This window comes from Coloeus monedula (assembly GCF_965178545.1).
Source record: "Coloeus monedula genome assembly, chromosome: 14".
NCBI classification, from domain to species: Eukaryota; Metazoa; Chordata; class Aves; order Passeriformes; family Corvidae; genus Coloeus; species Coloeus monedula.
Window position 1 is genome coordinate 10667500 of NC_138794.1, and position 19993 is coordinate 10687492.

The 19993-nt window shown below is 46.5% G+C and overlaps 2 protein-coding genes across 3 annotated transcripts; one reads left to right on the forward strand and one right to left on the reverse strand.

Annotated features, from left to right (window-relative positions):
• Positions 1-1866: 1866 nt before the first annotated feature.
• Positions 1867-3525, forward strand: LOC309578456 (gonadotropin-releasing hormone II receptor-like; the record flags this gene model as incomplete). Its single annotated transcript, XM_082291111.1, has 3 exons — positions 1867-2373; positions 2639-2840; positions 3119-3525. The coding sequence occupies 3 exons, from the start codon at positions 1867-1869 to the stop codon at positions 3523-3525; spliced, it is 1116 nt and encodes a 371-aa protein (XP_082147237.1).
• Positions 3526-8938: 5413 nt separating this feature from the next.
• Positions 8939-14271, reverse strand: PARP16 (poly(ADP-ribose) polymerase family member 16). Of its 2 annotated transcripts, XM_082290538.1 has the most exons (6): positions 14011-14271; positions 13005-13142; positions 12009-12215; positions 10763-10934; positions 10281-10422; positions 8939-9662 (listed from the first exon to the last, which is right to left on the reverse strand). In XM_082290538.1, the coding sequence occupies exons 1-6, from the start codon at positions 14200-14202 to the stop codon at positions 9518-9520; spliced, it is 996 nt and encodes a 331-aa protein (XP_082146664.1). In that variant the 5' UTR covers positions 14203-14271; the 3' UTR covers positions 8939-9517. The 2 variants fall into 2 exon arrangements, with proteins under 2 accessions (XP_082146664.1, XP_082146665.1); XM_082290539.1 differs by lacking the exon at positions 13005-13142.
• Positions 14272-19993: the final 5722 nt, after the last annotated feature.

A 19993-nucleotide genomic window follows, 5' to 3' on the forward strand; every position in this document is an offset into this window, starting at 1 on the left:
TGTGTGTCTGTGAGTCTCTCGGTTGTCTGAGCAACGGGACGTTCATCACTAACTCTCAGGATAATTAACTCATTTTCCTGTATTTATAGCAAACCAGTACAGGGAGTATTGGCGCTTATCCCTGATGGGGCCACATTTGGCACAACGTTTTGAATTTTGGCCATTTCTTGCATTACGGTGGCTTTGTTATCATCCCCGCTGCTTGCTCATTAAGTGGGCAGCTCATTAAGCTGACAAGGACAGGGGTGATGGTGGCTGCCTGAGCCAGGCTGCCTGTGGATGCCCACCTCGGTGTGCCCTGCTCCTGGTTTGCCGGTGCAGGGGGGTGTTTGCAGCAGCATTCCCATCTCCAGATGCCTGCATACGCCTGTGCTAACAGCAGCGTCGCTCCTGGCTTGGCCGCTGGCAAGGGGAAATTTTACTGCTTCAAGGTTTGTTGCAGGGATGTGATGCAAGGAAACGTTGGAGCATCCTGACTCAGCACTGCAGCGGTGGGGGACCCGTGGGAAAGACACAGAGCATCTTCTCTCAGCACCAGGGCATGCGTATGCCAGGTATGTTTCCATCAGCTGTGATAAATCCTGACCTGGATATGGATTTCTCCTTGTTTCTTGCAGACAAGCAACTTGGTACTTTTTAGCTGTTCCTTCTTTTTGCTGCTTGTTTGTTGGGTTGGTCTTTGGGGAGGGAGGGGGTGAAGACAGCAAGGGGAAGGGGGCTTGGGGTGCAGGTGGTAGGGCTGGAGGAGGGTGCATTGCTGCAAGGTGTTGGCATCTCCATCCTGCAGAGCTGGGGAGACAGATTTAATCTCTGCTGTTCCTGTTTTTTGTACAAAGGTAAGGAATGCTTTGTTTTGATTATTGATCTCAAAGCCCTTTTCCAACCTAGTTCATTCTGTGATTCTGTGATTTTGGAATCAGCAAACAGGAAGGTGCTTGAAACAGTAAGAGATGTGCTGTACCTGCAGCTGGGACTGTAAACAGCTCATGGCCACAGAAGTTGGAAGTATTTGCCCTTAAAATGTGAGTTCTGTTCAGGTAAAAAGGGCAATGAAATCAAGTGTGTGGACCACCACACTGCTCATCACCCCCCAGCCACCCCGTGTTTAGGGAGGGTTCTACCTTCCCCTCCCCTCCTGCTTTGGCTCCAGACGTGAAAGGGGACAGAGGTGTTGAGCTGGTGCTGCTTAGGTCCTGGGAAAGTCCAGGCTCCTGGACTGTGATCCTCTCCGAGGAGCCACTGTGATCCTCTCTGAGGAGCCACTATCAGATGCTGGACAGCGTGGGATCCCCCTTCTCCCTGCCTGGCCACCCCCAGCTGCTCTTGCCTACGACCTCAGATCCAGTACTGGAGATGGAGGTGGACCATTAAGGTTTAACACACTAACGGGAAGGGCTGTGGGGTTTCTAAAAAGCTGAGCCCTGCTTACAAACCCCCTTTGGAAAGACAAGCCCTTGAATCGAGCACAGCTGTCCCAGCACAGGCTCAGCCAGCTCTCGTATGATCCATTCCCAGCAGGATGCTGGCAGACAGACTGGTTCCATGGTCCTGTCCACCACGCCTGCTTTCCCAGCTGCTCAGCCACCTCACAAAGAGCTAAAAATATATGTCTGTGTGAGCAGTCACTGTAGCTACAGCAGGGGTAAGCAAGAGAGGGCGGCCAGGCTGGGTCACCCTGATGGGGGGACACGGTGGCTTTGCAAAATAGTCAACACAGAGGGGACAGGACAGGACAGATGGGACAGACTGCTGCTGATGCCTCCAGTGAAGATCCCACCATCTCCCCATTTTTCCATATGTTGAAGCTGTACACTCCACACAGCCCCTAAGAAGGGTTTCACTTTGCTGCTTGTGTTTCAGCAGGGGATGAGTGAGGAGCAGCTCCCTGCATCTCCCCACTGCCCGTCTGTGTGGGAGGACACCAATGTCTCAGCCTCTGGGTACCCCCAGTACTGGGTGGAGCCCCAGTTCACTCAAGCAGCGAAGGTCCGTGTGATCATCACAGCCGTCTTCTTCCTGCTGGCGGTGGGAAGCAACACGGCGGTGCTGGGCAGCCTGCTGAGGAAGAGGAGGAAATCCCATGTGCAGCCACTGATCCTCAGCCTGGCACTGGCCGACCTGCTAGTGACAGTGATGGTGATGCCCCTGGATGCGGCATGGAACGTGACAGTTCAGTGGTATGGAGGGGACATCTCCTGCAAGATCCTCAACTTCCTCAAGCTCTTTGCCATGTATGCGGCTGCCCTGGTGCTGGTGGTCATCAGCCTGGACCGGCATGCGGCCATCCTCCATCCATTCTCCCGTGCTCACCACCACAATGGGATGCTGCTCCGTGCTGCCTGGGCTGGCAGCGTGCTCCTAGCTTTGCCCCAGGTAAGGTTCAGTGCCCTCCCCATGGATTTTGCCTAGGCTGGGGTGGTTTTGGAGAAGGGCTTCTCCACCCTGACATCCCCAGGCAGTCTATCCCAATCAATGGGCTCCACCAGCACCAGACCAAGCCATGAGTTAGGTGCCCAGAGCCCCTCTTCCAGTCCAACAACAGCAGGGAGATGCTCTCCATGCACAGTCAGCAGCATCTCCAGGATGTGGTGCTCTGTTCCAAATCCTCTCTGAGTTATTCTTTGGTTCTCCATTTCAGCTTTTCCTCTTCCACCTGAACACAGCCCCGGGAGGGAATTTCACCCAGTGTGTTACTCACGGAAGCTTCCGAGCGCACTGGGAGGAAACCGTCTACAACATGTTCACCTTCACCACCCTCTACATCACCCCCTTGAGCGTCATGATCGTTTGTTACATCCGGATCCTTTGGGAGATCAGTAAGCAGCTAAAGGTCAATAAAGGTAAGTAGATCCCAACCCTTTAATGTCCACCATGACTCCATGACTGAACTTCTCCATCCTGGAGTTGTTGTTGGGTCTGCCACAACATCCTTTGAAAGGTAAACCAACTAAGAGGTTTTGCACAAACTTACTGACCCCAGTCCTTGCTGTCTTCTTCCTCTGGGACATGGACCAGATTATGAGATGGTCTCCCCTCTCTGGCAGAAGCAGAGTCATGGGTGGTTGTGTTGTCTTGGTTTTCCCCTATCTTCAACTATCCTTTTGACTCTCCTTGGCAGGTCTGACAAGAAATCAAAACGACCACATCTCCAAGGCACGCATGAAGACCCTCAAGATGACCATAGTGATTGTTGCCACCTTCATCATCTGCTGGACCCCATACTACCTCCTGGGCTTGTGGTACTGGTTCCAGCCAGCCATGATCCAGAAGATGCCGGAGTATGTCAACCACAGCTTCTTCCTCTTTGGCTTGCTGCACACCTGCACCGACCCTATAATTTATGGACTGTACACACCCTCCTTTCGGGAGGATGTGCAGTTGTGTCTCAGGGGCATTGAAACAGCCATCACCAGGCAAAAGAGACACAAGCCCATCTCAGCTTCAGAGAAGAACATCAAGGACAGTGCTGCAAATGGTGGGGTGGCATCAGGGGGCTCCAACGGGACAACTGTCAGCATGGTCTGATGAAGAGATATACCCACAAGGGGATGGCAGGCACAGCTTTGGGAATGTTTTGTCCTGTAGGACCATTCTGGAGACTTTCATGATGAGGTTTCCTACTCAGCTTTATTGGATGAGGGTCTCTGGCCAGAGACTGAGAATGTGTCTCCTGCCTTTACTCAGGGTGAAAAATATTTGGGGGTATTTATGGTCATTCTGCTGTATTCTGGCAGCACTGTGACAACTAGAAAAACATTCTTTTTGTACTCAACGCATGCTCCGGCCCTGATTCTGGGAGCAAGCTTCTCCACACTTCCAGCATCAACCCCTGGGAGGAAATTTGCCATCTCCTCTGTGGTCCAGGGTCATGTCTCTGGAGCGGCTGGTCTTCAAGTGCCCTTTGCACCTACACCCAGCTGTAGAGCTGCATGGATGGTGTCACCCTGAGGCTGCAAAGGTGTGATCACAGGCTTTTACTCTGTTTTCTCCACCCGTTGTTGGAAAAGCCCTTTGGAAATTCCAGATCTCCTGACTCAGAACCTGCCTGGTTCTCCCATGGCTGTGTGACAAACCCTGGGAAAGATCCAAATGTCTGGAGGTTGATTAATTCAGGGGCATTCATCCTCCAGGTGTGGTGGGGAGGGAGGGAGTGCTGTGGGGATGGAGGGGCTCAAGCAAGAGTGGTACAAAGAACCACAGGGGAGTGGGGTGAGGTTTCTTCTCTCTTTTGAAGACAACCAGAAGAGAAAACAGTCCCTGCTACTGTTTTCTGGTGTGAAGGGGATGGTACAGACAGACACATCATTACACAGCAGCTCTGTGGGACACAGGGCAAACCAGGAGGGAGGGCATTTGGGGTAATGAGAACCAGACCTGACACTGCCCAGGCCCTCTAGACTTTTCTGTCCTCATGTCCCAGAGCACAAGCTGGCAGGTTGCAGGCCACATGCTGGACACATTTGCTTTGCTCTAAGCAGCACCAGCCCCTTGGCTCTGCCCCAGCAGAGCAGGTGCAGCCACCCCACAGGTGTTGTCCGAGGTGTCCCAACGATGGAAGGGATAGGAAGCAGCTGGTAGGTGCAGGGGTCTATCAGCACCTCTTTGTGCCAGAGGCAAGTGAGGGCAAGGAGGGTTTCTGGAGGGATCAGCTGAGCTGTGGTGAGTAACATGGGTTGTTTGCTTTCTACAACTGTGCCAAAAGTTGCTTGTGAAGGCAGAGGTCTCTTCTCTGGGTGTGGGTTGAAGAGATGCATTTCTTCAAATGTGTTGTCCTTTCCAGGTAATTAGAAATAGTGGATTATTGCTTTTTTTTCATTCTCTGATGCTTGTTATTAAAAGTGGGATTTGCTTTTGAAGAGAAATTTAGTTTTGAGCCAGGTGGGTGGTTGTTTTCTTAGTTTAGTTAAACCTTTGGACAGCTCAGGAGCTCTAGACTTGGCAGGAGGCAGTTCCTTGGCTATTTTTGTGGCCACCGCAGCTTTGAATGAGCATCTGGACATTATCAGGATGAAAGAGCTTTGTTTTAAAAACAACTCTTGTCTTGCTGTGGTTGCATGTGTAGGGAGCTGGGAGATGTCTTCCCCTCAAGAAAACAAGTCTCCTTTGGGCACTGAGGGGGATTTTTCTCAACCTTGTTGCCGAGAAGTGTTGGCTCCCCATCAGCCAGAAAGGATCTGGACTGGTCTCCCAGTGTGCCAGCTAACAAATTACTAAAATTGGAGGGGTGGCAAGTAGTCCTTGCAGGCTGGCTGAGGCTGTGCAATGAGGACACGGGAAGCCACGGTGCTCAGGGTGATGCTGAGCTGCACATGGGTATTCAGCCTTTGCCTTTCTGGTACTAATTATTATTTATGCTAAACATGTAGCCCAAGGAGGAGAAAAAAAAAAATCAATTAGAACTGCAGGAGTCCAGACCAACTGGTGGGGATTAGTGTGAGCCATTTAGGAAGCATCCAAACTCCAATGAGATGCGTAATCGCAGTTTGGCTTTCCTGGGCTCAGTCTGCTCAATGTTAATTACCCAATGCTAACAGAGCAGGGGCTGGCTGATGCCAGGCTGGCAAAAAAGGGCTTCTTGAAAGGTGATGGGAAAGGCTTGCAGTAGGGGAAGCTAATTTATTCATCAGACATTCCTTTGGTCTCTTTGTTTATACTGCTGATGGGAGGCAGGCCTTGAAGGTGTATTGGTTCTCTGGCAAGCCTTGAATAAGCAGAAAAGTGTCTTTAATCTACTGAAAACTGTCTTCATCCACTTTTTGCTGAGTGGGACAGAACAGATCCAACATTGCTCATGCACTTAAGACCACATGTCTCCTCTTGCCCAGCAACAGGAGAGCTCAGAGGTCTTCTCTGAGGAGCAAGAAACATTTTTTTCCTTGTGGGAAGGATCTACCATCTTCACACCCCATGGGTACAGTGAAAAGGCAAAAATAGGTTTGGCTTTAGGGGGACTTGGTGATCTTACAGTAATTTAGGTTGGAAAAGTTCTCTATGAAGAGTAGAAAAGGGGAATTCTGGCAAGCATATATACATTAGTCCTGAGGGGAAGCATAGCACATCTCTTGGGATGATTGCAGGCACTCCAGCATTGCTCCTTTTGCCCATCTCTTTCATACCTTCCCTCCTGTTGCTGATGTTCAACGTGACATCTTGTGGAGCCTGGAGTGTGGGCAAGGTGCCCAAAGTGACAGCTTTCATGAGAGAAGAAAAATGTCACTGGAAGAGTGTGCTGCCAAGCCATGTGCCCACTGCATGCAGGAAGTGGGAGCAAGCAGGTGGGCAGCACCTCCCTGGGCAAGCTGGGATCAGTCTAGGTCTGGATCTTGCCAGAGGTAGACCAAAGCCCAGGCCTGCTTTGAATATTCTTGCATTTCTGAATCTGCTTTTTTTATATTTGCTCACACTTTAGAGAGCACAAGATTTTTGCATCACTTATCGGGAGCATGAATCTCAGAGTCTCACTTTCCCCCCTGCGTAGGGGTGGTCCTGCTTTCTGTGGGGCTTCCCTCTCTCTCCCCACATTGCCTCAAACCCCTTGTCTCCAACAGCACCTGCCCTTCTCCTCAGCTGGCTCCTGAGATCTCCATATAAAAATATATTTAAAATACATAGAGAGACAAAAAATACTTTTTATATATATTATCTGTGTCTGCTTGTGGGAGGAAAATTCTCCCACTTCCTCAGAACCTGCCCATTTCCACCAAGGAAACACCAGTTACCACACTTCTTGCAGTCCCAGCCAGGATTAGATTTGTCTGATTCAGTAACAATTCTTTAATATTCACCACAGTAATGTAATGAATATCTTAATAAAAGCAGGTAGCTCTGTATTTTACAACTCCTCGACCTCACCCTGGGCTGCCTGCTCCAAACACAGCGGCCCTTTGTTGGGGAGGAAATTCTGATTCATTCCCTGTTAGTGTTTTTATAGCACTGTGCATGTTCAGAGAACCACGCAAGTGGCTTAAGAGGCTAACACAAACCTTGGGTTAATTCATAATACTGTTAGTTACTCAGCACAATACCCGCATTAATCCAGCTGACTGCACCTCACCACGTTGGGAAACACATGCTGAAATCAGCAGGGAGCACAGAAAACAAGCGTGGGAGTAGGATATTAAGTATTTTGCCAGGCTGCTAGGTAGGATCTGAGCACCTTAAATGTATTTAAAATATTTTCCCATTGCTGTTGCCCCGCTCTGCAGCTGTGCAGCTGAAGCAATGATGAGGCTGTGCCCAGAATCCCTGCAGGCCTGAGCATGAGGGATGGGGCTATGAGCTCTCTGAGGCATACTCCACACACATCCATCAGGACTCAGCTCCCACCTGCAGCCACCTCCTTTTTTTTGGGTCTATTCAAACTGATCAAAGCAGAAAAAGCTGGTTTTTTTCCTTTGATACCTGCTGATTTCATTGCAGAGCTGGACTGTGCCTGTCTGCCATGAGCCCCCACAATGCTTTCTCTCTGGGGACATAGCCTGGAGCTATTATTACTTCATTTGCTTACTCTCAGAAACTTTCCTATGCAAAGAAATCCTAAGAAAAGAGCTTTAAATCCCTGCTGTGTTCCTTTCATCTGTCTGAGGAACTCCCAGGTTTGTGCCTTTCCCTGCAGTGCCAGCAGACAGCCATCCCACAAACTGCTGCTCAGTCTCCTCCTTTTCCAAACTGCCCCGAATAGCCCATCTGTTCCCAAAGATGGAGGTTTTTTCAGACATGCCAGGCTTTTTAACAAACCATTACCCTTTAGACAGCATCAAATACCTCCAGGTTTTCTGGCTGTCACATTACCTCCCATAAACTTGTATATTTACATTGCGCAACATTTAATATAACATGCTGAGGAAGACCAAAAATGGGCAAATATTCCCAGGACCCCTGTGCGTGTCTTAAAGCCCAAGTTTCTGCATTGAAATATCAAGGAGTAAACTACTATAAAGTTGAACCTGTTGCACAATAAATTATTAGTTTATGTATATTTTAATTGCAAATCTCTGCAATAATTAGCACGGACACTTCTTGGGCTGATGTGCTGAGTGTGCTTTGACAGTGAGCATTATTAATGGGCTGTAAAAGGCAATGGGGAATTGGATTATAATGTTCTTGTTTTGCAAGCTGTATGGTGAATAAATAAATTTGTTCTGGCAGCAAAATTAACTGGGATAAATGTGTCTAGCTCCAGTCACCAAGAAGAGGGCTCGCTGTAAATGAATTTGTTGTCAGCCTTAAGTTAAAAAAACCTGGTTACCAGGACATTATTTCTGGCAATTAGGTACTAGAACAACATCAGAAAAGAAGAGATTTTCTTTGAACTATTTAATGAGTAAGGTAGTAATCACAGACTCATTTGCTGGAAATATGTGATGAGATTTTTTTTTTTGTGGTTAGGGTTCACTGTGCAATGAAAACCTGCATTTATCAAATCTACTAAAGGTTGGACTGAGAGACTGAACTGTGGCACAGATCTGGCTTCTCTTTGCCTAGAATCCCTGGGTCTTCATGGGGTTATCCCATGGCCAGTCACTAATCAGAGGACAGTTCTTTGCTCCTTTTTCTCTTTCAGGCAGTTGCAGGTTGCTTTTTAACAACAGCAAACACAAATGACTTGACAGGAGGGAGTGAGTGTTGCACTGTGTATGTTGCATTACTAACTTGCACATGGTGTGTTCTCTAACAAATCCCCAGTTTGGTAAGAACAATCCTTATTCAGTATTGATGCTGAAAACCCTGACTTTGTCTAATCTGCACAGTAAGCTAGGATAAGACAGATCATGGCTGAGACCACAAGCCTTGTAGATGTTTATGCTGTTTTTGTCCAGGATAGAATGAATTTTCCTCATAGCAGTGTAGTAACTATGTTTTGGATTTGTGCTTGGCTGCCAGCTGGGATTAAAACACAACAATGTTCTACAGAGGGGAAAAAACACACTAGAAACCATTTAACTTCTTCCATTTTAGTGGTTGTTTTATTTCTTGTTGTTTTTTTTTAACTTACAATCATTATGCTCAAATATAAAAATTCCTGACCAAAGTTAGTTTTAAAAGTTTAAAAGTAATTCCATCTGCATTGATACATGCCAAACATCACTAGATTCAGTTTCTGAAAACATACTGATAAGACTCCCAACAAGTTGCTTTGCCTGACATCCAGAAAAATCCTCCTTTCCAACTTGTGCAAACATACTTCAGCTTGACAGAAAATAAGTTACACCTGAGTGTTTGCACACTTAGTTTTCATTAATCTTAAATAACCTTTTTTCCCATGGACCCTTAATGATTGGCTCATGCTAAACTGCACCACTGTGATCCTTTTCAGCTGTACTCAGGATCCTCATGAATCCCAGGAACACAGAAATAAGAATAAATGCAGAGATGCCATGAGGATTAATGTATTGGTGACAGAACCAGAAAGCTCCAGGCACCTTTATTTCCAGAGCTCTGGAATAGATGCAGTGCATTGCAGATCAGCTATTCTTAAGGCACATGGTGAAAGTAACAGTTTATCATCTCGGGTGGTTCATCTCTCCGAGTCAAACATTCTGTGCCAGTAGTAGATGAAGGTTGGCGAGTTGCTGGCCCCTATCACTATCAGCAACAGCAGGTACAACATCATCATTACGGCAAAACGGTGGGTGTAAAACCAGGAAGATTCATTAGAAGGCCTGAAAAGGGAAAAGTGCATTAATTCTGTCAAATATGCATGAATAGTTGGCAAAGAGTATCTCAGGTTTTGATATTTTAAGCAAATGCAATAGAAACAGAAAGTTGTTCCACAATCCATGTAACTAACAAAGCCTGATTTTCACCACATCCCTTTTCCCTAAGTCTCCATGCACAATCCTGTCTTTTGTCCCCGTGTTCACACCTTTCCCTGTGGTCTGGAGCTGTAGCTGCCTGGCCTGTACATGTGTTGATTAGCTAAGTGAACACTGCCACTTAGGATAGATAAGGGCAGAGTTAAAACTGAGGCAGTTTTAAGAGGTGCACTCACCAGACATCCACTCCTGGTTTCCTGCCACAAACAGATAATTAGAGCTCTCACAGACACTAAGTGCTTACAGGTCTGGTAAAAAAAGCTAATTTAGCCGAGCCTGGGAGTGTCAAAGAGCAAGACAGAGGCAATGTGATGGTGTAAGACTTATTTCCATAGGCAATGGGCTAAAAACAAATTCTGGTGGTGCAGTGTGTCTTTCTTGGTTGTTTTCTGTTGTTTTTCAACAATGAGATGTGTTTATCTGGCTGTTGTAGCAGCTCATCCCTCTAGACAGCTGAACTCTTACCTCCTATGCTGCTTCTGTGAATACACTAGTAAGTATTTAACTCGTAAGAGCTGGTTGTTTGTGACAACAAAGTATTTCTGTGGTACATCTCCTCCTTCACTGTTTTTCACTCTTGCTCTTTTTCTGTCTATTTCTTCTGAATCTGAATTGGCAAGAGAAAACAAAAAAAAATGCAGAACTTCAAGTAACTGCAAAAAAAGTAAACAACCAACACCCCCATACACACCCCCCAGAAGAATGGGAATGAGATAACTGAAGATCTAGTCTTGGTATTCCCCTGAATCCAAGAATAGACTGAGAAGTTTGCTTGAGGCTATACCACTCCTAGTCATCCTTGGAATGGATGACATTATGGCCCAGACCAGGGTGACAAGGAGGTGAGTCTCCCATCCAGTGCTCGAGAAGCCACTGATAATAATGAAAGAAAAACAACATGAAGGACAGATGTACTAACTACACAGTTATTACTGTAATAGACTCACCTTTCTTCTTCACCTGACACTTTACATCTGGGTGGTCAATGATCTCACAAACAGCCACACAGCTGAGGATAGAGCCCAGTGCGCTTCGCTGCCAGCCGAGACCATGAGGGCTGTACAGCAGAGCCAGGCTCAGGTCACTGGTCAGATAGGTGCCTTCACCAAACAGGGATGTCTGAAACAGAGCAGAAATCTATCCTAAAATCATGTACTGCAAACCTCAAACAACATACAAATGTTCTTTCCTTTCAGACTGGCAGTTCTGCTTCTGAAGGTAAATTACAAAAGGCCTTTCTGACCCGTGTTGGGCCTGGTCCACGCGCTGTTTTTGTCCTGGCACAACCTCCTTGGGGTGGGGCTGCTGCCCTCTCCCATCCCTCAAATTAGCTGCTTGGCAGAGCATTTGGTGTGGACAGATTCATGCTTTCCCGGATTTGGAGTTAGTTTGCCAGCATAAGTATTTTACATCAACATGACTGCACCGTTCTTAAAAGACATTTCATCAATTTATTGAGACTGTCATCATTCAAGTAATCCAAACTCCCCAAACAATGCAAGGCTTTACTTCATTTTAATCCATGCTTTACTAGAAAAGAGGAAGGTACTTTTCAATTTGCCACACTGGCTAAAATTATTACTCCAGTAAGTCCATTGTACCCAGTAAACCATTACTCATCGAGAATGTGGGGAAAATAACATAGTCCAGGTTGACTGCTAGGTCAAGCAGGTGCTGTGTCAAAGCTGCCTTACAACTGACACAAAAAGCCAGGAGTCTCAACTGCCCTTCCACTGAAATCAAAAGAGGTGCAAATCCCGTGGGTTGTATCCCTAAACCAGACCATTTAAGAAGGCTCCACTTGCAAGTAGCACCTGAAACTTTGCTGATCTAAACACAAGGCCAGGCAGAAAATCTCCACTGTCCTCCTCCTCTTTAGACAGGCACTTCCCAGCTGCAGGCTGTCAGACAGGTCAGGATTTTCAGAGGAATTACACTTCCTTATAAAGAAGCAAAGGACAGTCATGAATTGTCAAGCTGGTGAAAAGGGTTTCATGCCACTTCCAGATTTTACCCTCAGGCTGCACTAGAAAATCCAACACAGCCATCCACAAAGGCCTACACTGAAATGAAAACAGCAGTACAAGATCATCAGCACATTTCATACCCCAAAAGGAATCCGGGCCTATTTTTAAAAAGTGTCCCCAGCTGCAAGTGACCAAGGGAAGATGGTGTCAGTGGCAGGAGCCTCACCCTGTTCAAGTGGCAGTGCAGGCCGTGGTGCAGGATGGAATGGAAGTTCTCCAGGCGGCTCCCATGAAAGGCATAGATAAGGTCCTGCTCTCCCTTGGTCTCAGCAAACTTGGTGTTCATTTGATCACAGTACACGATCTCAAAGAGGTAGTCTGGAGCAGGAACTGCAGCCCCAGACATCCCTGTGAGTTCCTGGATCTTCTCATACTTAAAAAACAGGAAAGAATATCAGTGTTGATTTATGTGGTTAGATTACTCACTGGAAATTCTGCTTCCTGTCCCTTCATACTGTTTAATGTATTCTGATTATACTTTTCTAAGTTAGAATTCAACACTGTCACAATTCAAAAGTAAGTGAACAGTAAAAATTCTACTGGTTTCTTGCTATCAAAGTTAAATCCTTATTCTTCTCTCCAGAAAAAAACCCAAATCTGAATTGTAATTATGAATTAGTTTATGATGCAAGGACAATATCACAATTCTACCTTGGCTACTAAAATAATATATTCATCAGCTGATCTTGCAAGAGAAAAAACCACGAAAATAGAAGGTGTTTTCATCTTGCTGCTAATCTCTACAACTATTTTGATCCCTGTTACAGAAGTGCCTCAGTGGTTCTGAACCTTTCCCTTTTTGGGGCAGTATGCAGAAGACAAGAGTTCTGTTTCTCAGTGACAAGCAGGACCCAGCTCCACGACATCTGAGTTGGACTCTCAGTCTAAACCATGCATGTATGTGTTATGTTAACTGCAGTAACCAACTACAATCACTGCCCATCATCAACTACTGACAGTGATAACTATTTCTTCCAACCAGTATTCCTGAAAATTTTACTTAAAAACACCCCTCTCTATATACAGAGAAGAATGGATTTATGTTCAACTGTCAAGCTCACACAATAACCAACTTAATTCTGACAGGAGGAAATATTCTCTGAAGTGCAAGTTTGCCTTAAAAACCAAATTCTAATCAAGATTTTCAAAATACAAAACTTACGTCCTGTTTCTTAGTACTTTGTATCATGAAGACTTTAGATGATAGAATCCAACTAAACAGGTCCCACGTCCTTTTATCTGTATTTGGAACAGACTCCAGAAGCTCTTTCAGGCTTGGTAGAGCGTTGGTATCTGCAAGCTAACAGAGGCATTTAGCACAAGCTCCTTAGTGCCACTGCGATTGAACAGGGACCTCTAGTGAAAACAAAACAATATTTCACCCCAACAAACTGAAAAACAGGTTCTGTTCTGAGATACAAACACTTGTATCCAGTTTGTGGGGAAGTCTGTCAATTGCTCTGAAAGCAAATAGCAGGCAAGTTATAAACAGTGATATTACCAACAGTATCTGTAGGGTTTGTACAGGAACAATCAAGACTCCTGAGAGAAAACAAGCTGTCACAAAGCAGTCTGCAGCAGGCCTGACGTGGGGGTGTTCACGCCATGTAACATGCAAACCCTTCAATATGAATTTGAATTTCACGTTGGGCAAGCTCTCGTAACACTTCATAGAATGTTAGAAACATTAAGGCTGGAAAAGACGTCTGAGATTACTGAGTTATTATTTTTTGCCAAGCCCACCACTAAACCCTGTCTCCAAGTGCCATATCTATGTGTTTTCTGGACACCTACAGGGACAGTGATTCCACCACTTCCCTGGGCAACCTATTCTAATGCCTGACCACCATTTCAGGATAGAAATATTCCGGAATGCTCGAGCAGCTTGAGGCCGCTTCCTCTCGTCCTGTCCCTCACTACCTGTTACCTATCGCTTGTTACTTCACGTGCCCACACCGGATCTGGGCGTTTCCCAGTGTGGGTTTATCGGTCAGAATCCCAAATACTCTTTTAAACCTGGATTCCTTGACTGGATAAACCCTTGATCCTGCTTTATCCGTGACCCTGCGGTGTCGCTGCCCTCACCTCGGCGGGCAGCCCGTGCTCCCCCATTGAGGAGGTGCCCTGGCTCTGCGGGCAGCTCCCCCGGGCCGGCCCCCGGCACTCACCAGCCCCTCGAAGTCCTTGGTGTCGCCGCTGGCGTAGCGGCTCGGGAAGGGCCTCAGCGCCGAGTCGCGCTTGTAGCTCTGCAGCGCGGCGGCAAACAGGCTGCACCGCAGGTCGGCGGCCAGCGGGTCCCGCCGAGCCGCCTCCCTGGCGCCCGGGGCCGCAGCGCCGGGGTCGGGGCCGGGCGCTGACATGCCCGGCACGGGCTGCCGAGCGCGGCCGCTCCGACAAGGCGGCAGCGCCCGCCCCGCCGGCGTCGCCCCTTCCGCCGCCGGGGCCGCGGCGTGGCCCCGCCGCCCCGCCCTGCAGCGGCCTCCGCCCGCCCCGCGCCGCTCCGGAGCCGTCGGTCCCCGCGCCGCCGGGAGCAGGGGCGGCTGGCGCCGGTGCGCGTTGCGTGGGGACGGGGAGGAAGGACGGAGGTCTGGGGGAGTGGCGCCTTCGCCTCGGGTAGAGACCGAAGGCGGTTACAGGGGGCAGTGGCATCTTCTTCTCAGACAGAGACCGAGGGAAGGTTCGTGGGGAATAGCGCCTTCCCCTCAGGCAGAGATCGGAAGAGGGGTACGAGAGGGAATGGCACCTTTGCCTCAGGTAATGACCTGAAGAAGGGTATGAGGAGGGAGTGGTGCTTTCCCCTCAGGATGGGACTGTGAGAGAGGTGCAGTGGGAAAATGGCGCCATCCCCCCAGGTGTTGATCAAGAGAGGGGTACAGCGGGCCATGGCGTCTTCCCCTCAGGAGGAGACCAGGAGAGGGTATAGATGGGAATGGTACCTTGCCCTCAGGTAGAGATTGGGAGAGGGGTACAGGGGGAAATGGCATCGCTCTCACAAGTAGAGATTGGGAGAGGGGTATGGGGAAATAGTGCTTTCTCTTCAGGTGGAAACTGTGAGAGGCCTACAAGGTACAACAGCATCTTCTCAGGTAGTGACCTGGAGGGGGTAAAGGGAGCAATTGCCTCTTCCTCTCAAAGACTGGAAGGGGTTATGGATTGTGGGGAGAAATGTGACCTTCACCTCAGGTATAGACCAGCTCAGGTCCATGGCCCATGGGGCAGGGAGAATGTGGAGGGGGATCCCAGCTCTCTGTACCCACTATGCCAGCACATTGGGATCCCAAGGCCTGGGACAGTGGGGGGACAGTGACAGTGTCCTGGGGTGTTAGTTGCACCATGGCCATGTCAGATGGCTTGTGCCCCATCCTCTGCACAGCACTGGGAGGGTCCCTGGCTCCTGCCCTCAACTGCTGGGGCATGGCAGATGCAAACTCACAGCTTGGTCATTGCATTCGTGTGAAACAGCAGATTAACCAGAAAGGTCATCCAAGGAGACTGCTTTTTGTGTCAAATTTGGTTTTATGTATCTCTAATTTTAACAGACTAAAGTCAAAAACATGTAGATGTCATTACTCCTCAACAATTCCCTTTATCATCCAAACTTGTAGTCTCAAGGAAGAACCCAAGTTGGCTTGAGTCATCTCTGCAGGCTGGCGTTGCAGGATTAAGGGAGAGGAATTCACTTTTTAATTGAACCTCTTCATGAGGTTGCATTCACTATGTTGCTTGAGATTGAGACTCAAGTGTTCCTCCTTGGAATGCTGGTGTAGTGTTAGTGCTGTGAAGCATCTTTCCAGTCCCAGAATGTCTTAGAAATCCCCATTATCAGGGTGGAAGTCCATTCAACCCAAATTGTTGGTGTCCCGAGTACAGTTTTGGAAATGTATAGCAATATTGGATGTCTTCTAACACCTTTCTTGGTTTCTTCATTCAGGAGGGATTGCACATATCCATGAAGTGACTGATACAGGCACTGCACAGATGCTCAGAAAAATGCTGAGGTCAGTTGTGAATACCTGTAACTGGGCTCTCATCTCATAGCTGAATCTCTAGAGATAGCTGGAGCTGCAATTTGCAGCCTTCTTGAACAGGAACACCAGCTGTGTTACATCCTGTCTAAGGGCAAGCTGGTATCAAAGCAAAAAAAAAATAGGAACTTCACTCCCAAGTGCAGAATTCCTATTCTTACTCATCCACTTGAATGGCTTGAAATTTTTAATAATTCTGACTATGTTTAATAATGAGGAGGTTTCAAAATTTTGGTTAGAACCAGATTGATCATAGCCTGTGCGCAATTGCATTAAATTGTAATATATTTCACAATGATATATATAATTGAATTAAATTGTAGCTTTGTTTACTTGCTTTTTACTAGTTTATCAAAAAAGTGTCTTTCCATGACAGCTTCATCACAAAGGCTGCAATAGGAAGCCATCACTTCTAGGACAGCACAAATACTTGCTTGGGACATATTTAATGGCATGTAGACAATATTATTTTAAAGGTGCCTTTAGTTTATGTTACCCAATTTAGTAGATACCTGTATGTGTTTTTATCTTTAAAACATTGTCCAGTTTGTGAGGTCTGTGCTATTTTTCAACTTGCTTGCTCCAGAGGGTCTCCCACATGCCAGCAGCATGGATGGGTGCCTTAAGACAAGAACTAGCACCACACAAAGCCTCTTCTCAGGAGTTACGGAAATTACCCAGACTTAAAATGCAGCTGGAGTGATTCCTTTCTATTTTTCTATATCCTTGAGAGGATGTATTTTACTTTATCTGATGTGGTGCCTTATTCTCCTGTAAATATCTGATATCTCTGTCAGGCTGTTAGCAACATCATTCAGTGATCCAGCTCAGGACATGTTTATTATCTCCCATGATATTAAATTGTTCTGTGCGATCCTTTTGAAAAATCAGTCCTTGGCTGTCTAATTGGCTGGTTTCATTCACTAATAAATCATTAGATGTAATATTTTTTGGTGCCTGTTAAAGAAGATTAGAAAATGGTAGAGATGTCTCTTTCAATTTCAAAAATTCCTTGGGTGGAATTTTACATTGTTATTTTGAGCTCTTGAACTGATATAATTCCAATGCCCTCATTTAAGGTACCAATTACTGTGGTAGAGGAAAGAGGAGGAGTATTGCTGTTGATATCTATGGGACAGGTAAAGACACTCCATGCAGCAAAAGGTGTGTCTCTTGTTCAGGAATTTCTGCATGCTGTATCTTTTACCTCACAGCATGCCCAGGGCTGTGGTTTTGGGACAGAGAGTGGGGTGGAGAGCAGGACACTCAGGGCACTACCAGCTGGAGCACTGCTGTGGGGAGTGGGGCGTCCTGGCATGTGATTAAGGAGTGGGAATAGGCAATAGTCCCTGAGGAGAAGCTGAAAGACAGTGTGGTGAAATGGGAATGGAGAGCTGGAGGGAAAAGGTTTTCCTTGGTACCACATCTGTTCTGGGGATGCTGAGCTTCCTGTGCCACCACTTTTTATATTACTCTAAGAGAGTCAAAATGCAGTGAAAGACCTTTTGTGGCCTTGTTTTGGTTTAAAGAAATTAACCCAAAATAGATCTAAAACATCACTGGCACTGTAATACTTAATGGAGATTCTGAGAGCATTGATCCAAAACTGATGCCTACCTTTGGGATTCCAAATGGATGGTGCTTCCATTACGGCAAGCTCAGCTGTGCTCGGCGATGACAGATATTGATGAGATAACAAGTTTGCTGTATCGATGCTGCTTGAGAGTGCTGCCTGCTCAAACTCGTTTAAACAACATTGTGCTAAACCCTCTGTCACAAAGCTGCCCCTAAGCCAGAGATGAAGCACTGAAAGCTTTTGGGGCTGTTTTAGGAGAGGTGCCCCTTTCTGTGCTGGTGGTTCTGAGCATCAACCACTGTAGACTCAGACCTGTAAAATGTAGGCAGATAAGCCTGGATAAAATCATTGTTCCTTTGGAGGGGAAGCACAATTCCCCTCAGGGTTAGCTACAGCAGATAAGGTTTTCCAGCCTGTGCTTTGCAAAGCAAACCAAAGGTTTCTACTCATCCCTCTCCCGACAGCTCCAAGAGGCACCATGTTGGCAAGGCTCTGGAGTCAGGACAAATGTGGAACAGCTGCTGGTTTAGCTTTGGTGTTGCTGCTTTTTAATTAAGTGCTGTGAGTGTGTGCTGTGGGCTGAAGGCTGAAATTCAAAAGCGTCTTTCCAATCCTCTGGAAAACAACCCGATGAGCAATGTTGAGTGATATGTTATGCACCTCAGCATTTCTTAGCGACTGCGTCCCACATCCCAAGCTTACTCCCACACATTTGCACCCCTGCTTCGTGTGCTTCGATAGCTACAGGCAGGCAAGACTGGCTGGGGCACTGGCAAGGAGCTCTCCTTTGGTTTTTTGAGAAGGACTCTTCAAACGTGTTTCTCTTTTCCCACTTTATTTTCCTAGATAGAAAAGCTATCCTTGGTGATTTGCTGTGATTCAGTGCAAAGATGATTTTGTAAAAGATGCTGAAAGGGTCATTGCCGGTGCAAGAGTTTGAATAACGTAGCTGTGTGGCTTCTTATGAAATTGAAGATCTGATTATTAAACATAGACTGTAATAAAAATAGTTTCTGGGGTTGGCAGATGCATTTCAGCAAAGAAATGTGGCTTAAATGTCTTCATTTAATTCCAGTGTGTTTAAAATTGATCTCATGGACCGGAAAAGAGGGTTTTTTCCCCCTTAACTAGGGTCTGTGAAGGAAATTAATACAAGGAAGGGAAAATAGAAATACAATACCACACTCAGTGAAACAAATGCTTATGACTGAGGGCTTCGTTCCTTGCTAGCACCACTGGAACAGCCAGCTGTATAAGATATGTTTTATTATGGAATTAACCTTGACCTAAGGTTCAAAGAGAAAGGTTAGTTTGAAATAAATCAGTAGTATGGTCAGGTCACTTCAAAGAGTCTAAAGCTGAGCTTGAAGATTGCATGCTGTTTATGTGTATCCAGTTGGAATAGAACATATGGTAAAGATAATAGAAGTAAACTATTTATCTCTTCCACCCGCCCCCACTTTGGATTTAACGCCTTTTTGTCCTTTGCATAGATCTGCTGCAGGGGATGTTTTTATCCTGAGATGTTTATTGAAAACAGAAGTGTGGAATAACACAACCTTTTAAAGTCAGCTGGGTAAAGCAGTTTTGCCTTTAACACTTTTCCAATTGCTCAGATTAAAGTAAACCGTTTTGGAAGTAGTCATGAATATGGTGAATCATATTTCTTTGTCACTTGTCTCAGTGAATTCAGACAGTCTTAGAAAAATCGAAACAAAATGTGCTCAGTTCTGAATTATTGTTATTCTAATCTAAAAGCAGGATCATATTTGTTACGTGTGAATTACATGGATTTAAGACCTTCCCAAATACCAGATAATTCATGAGACATCCCAGTAAAAAGGGCATGAGCATCCCAGCTAGCACAGGGAATGGAAACTGAGGGTGGTTAAGCAATTTACCCAAAGCCACTTGTAAACTGTAGCAAAACTCAGATTTGTCCTCATGGCTACTTTACGTTCCAACCCTTTTTGATGGAGAGGACCAGAATCCCACCTGAGAATTCCTGGATTCTGCTGCTTTATCCACAAGACTAACTGGTATCTTTTGGTCCATGTGCCCTTACTCTTTTTCTCTCTGTGCCATAAGGGAGATACCGGGACTTGAAAGGCTGTGTGTCCACCAGTCATTTGAGTCCAGATTCAGCTTTGTGCAGGTCACTGTATAGGGGAAAGAAAAGAACTTTTCAATTCTTTCAAACACATTGGATGCAGCCTGGTCTATCGGAAGGTGTTCCTGTTCATGGCAGTGGGACAGGATGATATTTAGGGTCCCTTCCAACTCAAACCATTTTTGGATTGGATGAAAGACAAGGCAGATGCAGTGAGGGGCTGGCAGTTGTTGACTTAGATGCAGAGGTTCTCCCTGTTGATTGCACCATTGAATTGCTGTAGTGCAAGGCCAACACTGTAGGTTTGCAGTGCTTACAGGGAAGCAGTGGGAAGAGCAGTGCTGCTGGATGCTGGGAAGCAGAGGGGATCCTCTGCTGAAATTAAAACCAGCTGCTGAGCCAAGACATGGTCACTTGGTAGTAGCTTTCCTCCAGAGATT